At 63.8% G+C, this 10,167-nt stretch overlaps 1 protein-coding gene across 1 annotated transcript; it reads right to left on the reverse strand.

The window, feature by feature from the left end:
- Positions 1-760: 760 nt before the first annotated feature.
- Positions 761-9,518, reverse strand: NINJ1 (ninjurin 1). The gene is made up of 4 exons (XM_044266055.1): positions 9,390-9,518; positions 2,917-3,142; positions 2,125-2,286; positions 761-1,307 (listed from the first exon to the last, which is right to left on the reverse strand). The coding sequence occupies exons 1-3, from the start codon at positions 9,462-9,464 to the stop codon at positions 2,132-2,134; spliced, it is 456 nt and encodes a 151-aa protein (XP_044121990.1). The 5' UTR covers positions 9,465-9,518; the 3' UTR covers positions 761-1,307; positions 2,125-2,131.
- Positions 9,519-10,167: the final 649 nt, after the last annotated feature.

Genomic DNA, 10,167 nt, shown 5'->3' on the forward strand with positions numbered 1-10,167 from the left:
GTCAGGGGCTGTGGTGTGTGCCCCGAGTACACATGGGGGTGATTCTGCTCCCCAAGCTTATCCTGCACACTGTCCTTCCCTTGACCTCTCCAGTGGCGGTTCCAGGCCTTGGCTTCTGACCACAAAAGCCACCAAAGTTGATGAGGGACCAGTGGCCTCATCACGCCCATGACAGAGCACCCCTGCCCGTCGTCCTGAACATGCCTACCTAAGCCCCAAAGCCGGAGCTGGGAGTGGGGTGGGCGGGGTTGACCCTGCTATGTGAGTCCGCGGGCTGCCTGGCAACATGCGCACAGATCTGCGGTGTAGACGAGAGCGCTGGGTCAGGCTGGTTTTCTGACCTGGTCATCGTGTGCGGTCATGTCGGTGACCTCACTTCTGGGAGGCCCACACTGACCTTTCTGGCATTCGTCGCTGTGTGTTGTCCCCAGGAGCCACGGCCGCCCTGGAAAACCCGGGTCCCGAGCAGCTCCAGGGCTGGGGGCCACGGCTGCGCCTCACAGAGCAAACAAGGGTGCGTGGTGTGAACCGTCTCTGTGGCTCTCCTGTGTGTCTCCATTAACAAAGGATGCCGGCCTGGAGCATCAAGAACCTGGTTTCTGCCTCAAACTCATACTGACAGGCCAGGCGCCGGCGCCGCGAGGGCCCTCGGTCCCTGCGCAGGCGCCCCTGGTTGGGACTGCAGCCCCACGTTGGCCCAGCGGGTGGCCCTCACAGGCTGGGGGTCTGGGGACGTAATGCAGGGCCCAGGCCCAAGAGGGGAAGAGATGCGTCAGCTTTATTGGTTGTTGGTTTAGAAATGTGGGGGCTCAGGCCCCTGAGGGGGGCAGGGGACTGCCCCGTTACTGCTGGTGGAAGGCGTGTGCAGGGGCTGTGGCCAGCGGGGGCCAGCAGTCCCATGTCCCAGGTCAGGAAACACAGACGCCAAGGGTCCCCAGCATGTGGCCTCGAAGTCCTCGTTGCGCTGGCAGACACAGGGGTCTCCTTGTCACTCTGGAAACATCCTGAGTCCAAGGCCGACTGGGACCCGTTGCCCAAATCCTTGGGCTGCTGTGTGTCCGTGGTGACCACCACCCTGCCCCACTTGTCCCCTGGGCCACGCTCCAGGAGAATGGGCAGCCAAGGACAGAGCAGGACCTGCACTGGCCTGGGGTGGCCTCGCCACGGGCGGCTAGTCCCAGGACAGTCTAGTGGGGCCCGCCTGGGCTCTTGCGGTTGCCAGGAGTGCCCCCCATAGGGAGGTGGGCCTCAAGGGGGAGGCGGCTCCAGGATCTGGGTAGCTGTGGTCGGGTGCAATCCGGAGGCATCTGCCAAAAAGGGAGAGGAGGGGTGTGAGGGCCTCCAACCCTACTGTGGTTACCAGACTTGAGCCTTGAGGCCACTATGACTCCAGAGGCAGAAGGGCCCAATTCTGATCTGGGCAAGCCTCAGTTTCCCTGCTCGGGTCAGTGTCAGGATTTAAAGGGGGGCCGTGGAGAGCAGAGGCTGGCGGGCTAATGGTCAGGGAGGGTCAGGACTGTGTCTGGGCACACAGTCGGCAATTAATAAACTGCTGGGTCACCATGCCCCAAGCATGGGAGTAGGCTGGCATCTGGAAGGTTCTACGGGGGACAGCCCTGACAATAAACCAGGGCCAGCAGCCAGGTAGCGAGTGGGACCCCAGGTGGGGCCAACAGCCATGGTGTGGGCAGAACAGACGCTCCCAGCCAGGCCACGTGCTGGCCCTGCTCAGGATCCAGTGGGGTGTTCAGGCAGTGTCCCGCCCACTCGGCCGGGGTGTGGGGGTGCTGGCGGGCTGTCTGTTAGCAGCGCCCACCCTCACTTGGGGGCAGGTTCGAGGCCATAGGCACCTGTGGTGTGCAGCCCGGGGCCAGAGCCCCAGGTGCAGGACACATGCCATGTGCTGTGCCTACAGCACTGGCCCTGGAGATGGCCAGGGGTTCCCCGGCCTCCCTGTAGCTCCTGCTCCCAAGGAGGGCAACCATGAGTGGGTGCTCACCTCTCTGAGCAAGGACATGGGAGCTACATGGCCAAGAGCGCCCACCCTGTGAGGTCCAGACAGGACAGACGCCAGGCACAGAGGTCTGCTTGTGCTGGACAGTGGGGAGTCTGCCTTCTGCTCACCTGAACCCTACTGCCGGGGAGCCACATCCATCACAGGCTTCTGGACACCAAAGGCCGTGATGAAGATATTGACCACGACAATGATGAAAACCAGGCCGGTGGCCAGGTTGTTGAGGAAGTCCAGCTTGGCGTGCTTGGCCGGATTGTTGAGGTCGTACCTGACTGTGGGCACAAGGGAGCAGACAATGCACTGCGGCCCTGCAACCCTGGGGCTGCGGCCTCATGAGGGGTGAGAGCTGGGCCTGTGGCCTCAGCCCTGCAGCCGTGCTTCCGCCAGCACAGAGCTCGGAGTGGCCCGGCACACCATGGGAGCAGAGGAACCAGCCCTGGGGACAGGTCTGGACTGTAAGGCACATTGTGCTGAGCTCACGCAGGGAAGCCCCGTTCTGAGAGCCCGTGTGCGGTGTCTGGCGATCTTCACGTCTCCCCAAGGACCCGTCCTTATGCCCACCTTACGGATGGGGGAAATGAGGCCTGTGTACCTGCCCCAGGTCACAGAGCCAGCAGTGGAGGTGAGCCCTGACCCTCACCTCGGGGGCAGGACCACCATCCATTCCCTGGAGACCGCTGAAGGGCTGCGTTTTTCTATATCCTCAGCTTGGATGGGTGGAAGGACAGAGACATGGGGGGCCCTCTGAGGGCCACAGTGGGGAGCCACATCCTGACCGCATGGCTGAGTGGGACCTGTCAGGTGGTGAGCACCCTGTCCCGGGGGGTATGCAAGCAGCACCACAGGATCACGGGCAGGGTTGCCCCAGGGCCCACCCCCGGGGCCCCAGCCCAGGCTCACACCAAGGAAGATGAGCAGCACGCCCACGCCAATCTGCAGCACGAGGGAGATGGAGATGAGGACCACCAGGGGGACGAAGAAGGCGAAGCTGGGACCCTGCTCGATGACGGCCTTCAGCTGGGAAGCGTTGGCCATCAGCAGCGCGATGTCCAGCATGCTCTCCGCGGCGCTCTTCTTGTTGGCGTAATGGTTCACGTTGATGGGCCGGTTCCGGCCCCAGCGGGATGGCTGCGGGGAGGGGGCAGTCAGCCTGGGACGGGCTGTGGGGCTCGGTGGGGCCTGCAGATCTGAGGCCCACACAGGGCTGCGGGACGCCCCTGGGAGTCAGGTCCCGGAGGAGAGGCTCAGCACACAAGCTACTTTGAGACAAGAAGGCCACCGTCCCCTGCCTTGGGTGGAGCCCTCTGGCGCCTTCCCTGCGTGCCTGGTGCCCCTGCCGGCCCTCTAGTGGCCGCAGGCCAGGGCGGGAAGGGATGAGTGGATGGTGTCGGCCCTGTGCCCTCACCCAGCCGTCTACCAATGCAGGGCTACAGCCGAGCTTTGCTACTGCTTTTATTTTTACAAACAATTCTAAACCACTTGATTGAGGTGCCATCACCCCAGGAAAAGCTGGGCACGACGAAGGTAAACAACCTGGAACCTCAGCGTGCACACACGTGACACCCTCGCAGCTCCCAGGCCTCCGCTCCAGACGCCTCCTCCTGCCTTTTATTCAGTATTTGTGCTGAGGTCTGTCCCCACAGAGCCTCCGGGACTTGGAGCGGGGCGGGGCACTTCCTGCCGGGGCTTCCCAGCACCTCTGCCTGGGAACAGGGCCAGGCCTATGAGCCTGGCCGCTGGCCATGCCTCATGCCCTCCACACACGGCCCAGAGGTCACCGCCTCCAGGAAGCCCCTCTTTCCTGGGGTGCCAGCTGCGGGGAGGCAAGAGAAGGCCCTCCTCCCTCACTAGGCCTCCCCGTGACCCCTCAGCCCCAGCCCCTCATGCACAGGAGTCACAGAGCCACCTGGCCCAGCACTGTGGCCTCCCGGGGCACTCGGAGCTCGTGTTTCTACCGTCATAAAAGATGCAGGCCTGGGAGGCAGGCTGCCCTGAGAGGGGCCGACTCGGCAGGTGAGAGGCCCCCCCCCTCCACTTTCTGTATCTGGAAATCTCACCCCAGAAAATCCTGAACTCCAGAAGCAGGGGCGGGACAGGGTTCGCTCCAGCTGCCTGTCTTGTTAAACTTAAACGTAATCGAGAATAAGGTGCCCAGGAGGAAGGGAGAACGGGCGTTCAGAACAGAGGCTGTGGGACCTGCCCTGCCTTTCCTCAGCACCGCGGCTAAGCAGCAAATCCACTGGGTTTAAAATTCCAGACCCAACAGGGAAAGCCGGCTCCTGGGACCCAAACCCCAGCACTGCTTCTGGAATATTCCACCCACAGTCAAGTCCCGCCGGGGTCAAGAGACATCAGGGCACGGCTGCTCCTCCATAGGGTCCCCGCACAGGCGCCTGGGGCCAGTGCTCCCACCGCCCGAGGCTGTCCCCGGCTCTGTTCCTGCACAGCCGCAGGGCTGGCCAAGCCTCGTTCCGTGTGCGCCCCTCTGAGGGGTGGGTGTCCGGGGTGCTGGCCTGCACTGGGCGTGTGCTCCTAAGGTGCACAAAGCCAGAAGCACCAAGCCTTCCCTCAAGGCCACCACAGTACTCATTCTGGTCCCCAGGCCCGGAGAAAACAGCCAGGTGTACGCACGCACACCCACACAAGCACGGGCACATAAATACAGTGTATGAGCAAACATAACTGTGTCTGCACGTATACACACGCACGAGCAAGCACATACAGGCACACACGAGCACACATGTACATACCCAGTACACGCACGCACGCACGCACGTCTAGGCTCACTGTGCTGGCCTCTGCGGAGGAGGAGGAAGTCCCTTCCCTATTGAGCCCCTCCAGACAGTTTGAGCCCTTCGTAGACACGCACGTATGAATACAGAAGGACACTCGGTGCCCTGTGTCCCCGCTGTCCTCCGCCCCGCACACAGCTGGGTGTCCTCCTCCGTGGTGCCCCCCCCAACACACACACTGTGGGCCAACTGAGACTAGCAGGAAGCACCCATCCAAAGCCAAGAGCAAGTGAGGGCTGCACTTGGAATGCAGGCCCAGGACTCAGAAGCCCCCTACAGAGGGGGTTGGGGTCAGGGCTGGCCTATGGGAGCTGTGTACTCAGAGGCACCCCTGGGCTCCAGCCGTGTGACCTCAGGACAGACAGCGCCCTCTGAGCCTGTCTCCCGTGTGGGCAACAGGGCCAGGAGCACGCAACCTGCGAGGTTCTAGTGGGCCTGGCCTCTGCCTCACAGACCTGGGGGACATGCCAGGGCCGGGGACACACGCCCCTCCTGGTGCAGGGCACTTCCTGCCACAGGACCATCTGCTTCCTGTTGAACCCGTGCAGTGATGGGGGCACTGGCGGGAGTCCAGTCCTGGCCATGCGGCCTTGACAACGTGCTCCCCCGCAGCTGGCTTGTCTCCCCGTCCGTCAGCCCCAGGCCACACTAGGAAGCTTTGGTGCCCACAGAGTTCCCCACTAACAAAGAGGGAGCACTAACCTCCCTTTCCACAGAGTCGGGGAGCCGCGGTTCAGGGGAGCTGCCCAGGGCAGAGCAGAGCCCCACAGCTGCCGAGGAGGGGCTTGGAGCTACAGGGGGACTCTGGGGCCTGGGTGATGGCTGAGTCCCAGGGAAGCCCCGGTCCTGGGAAGCCCACAGGGGTGAGGTTGGAAGGTGGCTGGAGCCTTTGGCCTGAACTGACGGATTTCCCAGAGCTATGCTGGGAACCGCCCCCAGAGGCCTCTGCCTGTGACCTGAGTAGTGCAGGGAACAAACACCCTGGTTAATGTGTTCCCAGGGCCTTCCCCAAACCTTGGTGGTGGTCCCAGGAGCTGGGTGAGCTCTGGATGTGTTCCCCTAAAAACCAGGAAGGCTCCCTGTGGGTAAAGAGCCAGAGGAGAGCAAGGAGGACCCCCTTGTGTGGACAGAAGCCTTGGGGTGGCTCTTCACAAGACCTAGCACAGGGCCACTGTGCTGAGCGTCCTCAGCTTGGATGGGGAGGGGTTGAGACATATGTGAGCCCAGATGTGCACCCGAGCAAGCACTGGGTTCTTGCCCCAGCTTAACAGATGCTGTAGTCCAGCAGTCCAGCCCCAGCCTGGATGGAAGGAGCTGGGATGCCCACCCCCGCCTCCTGCTCCCCTGGGAGATGAGAGCTGAACCCGTGCAGGACCAAGGGGTTTCAGTTACGGATACTCTCTAATCCTGCCTGTTACTGACCCCAAACCCCACATAAGAGTGTGGGACAGGAACTCCTGCCCAGAGACACCTTTGCGTTTTCAGGACGAGAGACAAAGGCCCCCACCAGATCCACAATGTCCATCAGCTGCCCGGCTAGGAGCTGGCGTGGCACTTCCACATGCACCTGTCTCTAGCACCCCTGAATCCCACACCCAGATTCTCTGCCTCCGTTCCTTCATCTGCAAAATGGGCAGATGGAACTGACTGCAGGTGCGGAGGCCCCTCCATCTGCAGGAGCACAGCCAGCAAGGCCACACGGCCTCCCAAAACAGCCACACAGATCTGTAACCAAAACTCTGAAACAGGAGAAAGTAGAAACAGAGGAAACGGCAGTGTGAGCTGAGCAGGACCCAGGACCCCGGATCCTCGCCCACCATAGCCCCTCCGCTGGGGCACAGCACATACCAGTGGGCCTCTGGGGAGGAACCCGAGAACTAGGAGGGTGTGTCAGGGCCTCGATGTCCATCACCTGACCCAGCAGAGTGGGCACGAGGCAGCCCCTCAGAGCTGGCGTGAAGGCCACTGGGCACGTGCCTGCCCTAAGTGGTCTCTGGATCCACGTCAGTGTCCCGGCAGGAAGTCTTGTTGGGGAGGTTTCCCGCAGCAGCTGGGCCACGGGCTGGGTAGACCTACTTCCTGTGGGCTCAGCACTGGCCAGCAGTGATCCTGCGGCCACGTCAGGGTGGCCTTTTAGAATTTGGCCAAGACCCTGCCAGAGCTCTCTAGATCTGCTAGGAAAGCAGAAGTGAGGAAAAGAGTGAACTTCCCTTGGGGAAGCTGAGTCTGCACAGCCCAGATGTGGCCCAGGAGCCACATTCCAGCTTGTCCGGCTCCCTCCCTGCTGTGACCCCAGTGTCCACAGCAGGGCCAAGGCAGGTGTCTCCATGCCAAAACACAGCAGGCATGACACAGCCAAGGGCCATCCTCACAGTAAAATTGATGTTTAGTACTTCTCCTGCCTCCAGCCACAAGCCCCTCCGGCAGGGAAGCTGGACAGCCTGGTCTCCGAGAAGTCCTGGGCGCACAGGCACAGGTGGGGGGGGCACCTGTGGGGTTCATCTGCTGTGGGGCTCTTCCTGGAGCCAGGCCACCCTGGAAGGTGAGCGACCTGCCCCACTGCAGCCCGCAGTGGGAGTCCTGAGACTGACAGGGGTCCTCGACCTGGGCCTCCCAGTCAGTCCCCCCACCTCCAGGGGTGCCCCGGGGATAGAGGACCAACCTAACCATCCACCTTGCCATCCAGCACTCTCACTCTGGGTGGTAAGTCTGAAGACCCCAGGAGTTTCCCCTCACCCCAGCAAGACTTTCTTCCCCCCCTGACCCTCACCCCCATCCACAGGGTCCCACGACAGGGGAAGGTGCTGCCCCAAAGTCCTCTCCAGGAGTGGGTCCTGTACGGCGCGCGGTAATGTGATGACTGTGTGCCCAGCACACGGCTTAGCCCAGGAGGTCCTCACCACGCTCTGAGAAAGACACTGCTATCATCCTAGGTCACAGATGAGAAACTGAGACACAGAGTCACTGACTCAAAAACACAACAAGACAGGTCCTGAAGGTGGGAAGGGCAAGGCAGAGGCTGGGGGTGGTGTCAGGGCGTCCAGGCCCCAGGCAGCGGGAGCAGTGGCTGCCCACCCTTCCTGGAGGAAAGTGAATGGAGACACCCCCTACCACTACACTGGACCGGCATGCCACCCCCACCCCGACCCTGCAGCACCCAGTGCACATGTCCCCAAGTGCAGGAACCTTCCCGATTCCACTACTAACCTCTCATAGGTGGAATTTAGCACTTTCCATTAGGGCTGGTCTCAAAGCTAAGACAGCAGCTCAGTGACAATGTGACAATGGAGCCACATCTCCCCAGGCTGGTCCCAGGACCAACACAGTGACCCCACCTGACCTTCCTGGGCCCAAGATGCACGGGAGCCTGCAGGTGCATGGCCAAAGCTGAGGGGGACAGAACAGGCTTGGAGCCGAAGGCACAGCCACAGGTTGGGAGGTGAGCAGGATCCCTCCCTTCCAACCCACCTGCCCTATTTGTTACCTGACTTTCCCAAAGGCAAGCAGGGGCATTTTGTTTTCTCTTTTCAGACCGTGTCCAAGAGGCCCTGAGAGGAGAGCCAGCCTCCCCAAGCACACACAGCCCTCCGCTCCAAAGTTCTTACATACCAGGGCAAGGCTGCATGAGGGCCTCCTCAGTCCTGGGTTTCCCCACCACGAAGTCAGGGAGAAGTCCTGTGCCACCTGAGGGCTGTCAAGCTTTACTGAAGGGTCAGCACCGAGGCTGAGCCCCAGGAAGCTTCTGCCAAGAACAGGCAAGGATGGACAGGATTACTGCGTGGGGCCACCTGCACACACGAGGACCTGTCCCTGCCACCTGTGCCTCACTCACCCCATGTGTCCTCCCACACTCGGGCAGCACTGCCCCAGTCTGGTTCACACGGCTGAGAGACCTGGCATCCCTGCCCCCATCCCCAGGGGGTCAGAAAGTGAAAGAATGCTCAAAGTCAACAAGTCACCAGAGGACCATGCCCAGGACTGCACCACCAACAAAGGCTCTGGGGAAATTCTGGGCCCCGGGAAGAGGGCATGACACCCCCGGATAGGACCCCGGGGCGAAGGGGCGCAACCGCCTCTCAAGTGGAAGTCGGGACCACTGCCCGGGGGCCTGCGGTGGGGACAAGAGCGGGGGCCACAGCAGCCCCAGGTTCCCTACCGGGGCACGCAGCGGATAGTGCAGTCGCGGTGGACACGGCGGGTGACGTAACCGTCTGCCCGTTGCTGGCCTGGGGCCCGGAGGCTGGGATCCTGCGCGCCCGGGCGCGCAGCAGCGGGAGGAGATGCGGGGGCCGAAGTTAGAGCTTGGAGCGGAAGGCGGGGGAAGGTGGCGCCCAGGCCCCTCCACCGCGCGGCTCCGCGTGGGCGCCTCCCGGCCGGACCCTCGCCCCTGCCGGGGTGGCCGGAGCCCCGGGGCCACCGCTCGGACTGACGGCACGGGGCACAGGGACCCCGGCACCCCGCAGTGCGGAAGCGCCGCGCTGCCGGCCGGAGCCCCCAGGTGCCCGGGGAGCAGCCGGCGCAGGGCCCAGAGAGGGCGCGCGCCGGCCAAAATCGCACAGCGGCGCGGGCGGGGCGGGGCTTACCGAGGCGTCCGGGGAGCCCGGTGAGCCGGGGCGCAGGTCGCCATTGAGTTCGTACTCCTCGGGGCCCGACTCCATGGTGCGGCCGCCGGAGCCACCTCGCTCCCGGCCTGAGCGCCACCCGCGCCTGGGCCGCGGGGACCCGGCAGAGCGCCCGCCCCCGGCCCGCCCCCGGCCCGCCCCCGGACTCCGCCTCCGGCCCGCCCCACAGACCCCGGACTCCGCCCCCGGCAGGGGCTGGTGGGCGGGACCCACAGGACCCCTCCTTCTCCGGTGAGGACCGCCGGGTCAACGCGGTTCCCCCAGGCCCCGGCCTCGCGCGGGCGGCACGTCCGGCTCTACCGCCGTCGTGAACACTTTTAATCCATGAAACGAGGCCAAGAGGCAGCCTTTCCAGGGCCACTTCGCAAACTTCTGGGCGCGCCAGGAAGGGGAGCGCGCCGCTGCCGCGGCATGGGTGTCCTCCCGGCGCCGCGAAGCCGGGGCGCCCGGCTCGCACCCTGGGCCCCCCAGCCTCAGAGCCTGGCGTCTTGCACGCCCGGGAGGGGAGGGGAGGCAGAGGGCGGTCGCCTCGGGTTGGGCCAATTTGGTGCGGGCCCCCGCCCTGTTGGCGCAGCCTCCGTGCCCCCTAGCGGGAGGCAGGACCCGACGCCTGGGGAGGCGCCCGGTTCCCAGGCAGGCCGCGGCGGGCGTCCAGAGCGCGTCGGCTCCCCCAGCCCTCGGCTGAGTTAGGCTCTGTTTCCCAGGGCGCCCGGCAAGACGCGGGCCGCTCCCAGACATC

The sequence above is a fragment of the Neovison vison genome, chromosome 9, assembly GCF_020171115.1.
Source record: "Neovison vison isolate M4711 chromosome 9, ASM_NN_V1, whole genome shotgun sequence".
NCBI classification, from domain to species: Eukaryota; Metazoa; Chordata; class Mammalia; order Carnivora; family Mustelidae; genus Neogale; species Neogale vison.

Coding starts and splice junctions, on each gene's coding strand:
- NINJ1 (XM_044266055.1), bottom strand. CDS start 9,464: ATGGAGTCGGGCCCCGAGGAGTACGAACTCAATGGCGACCTGCGCCCC. Junction 3,143..9,389: donor CGGGCTCCCCGGACGCCTCG/GTAAGCCCCGCC, acceptor CCCTCCCCGCAG/CCATCCCGCTGGGGCCGGAA. Junction 2,287..2,916: donor CGTGCTGCTCATCTTCCTTG/GTGTGAGCCTGG, acceptor TTGTGCCCACAG/TCAGGTACGACCTCAACAAT.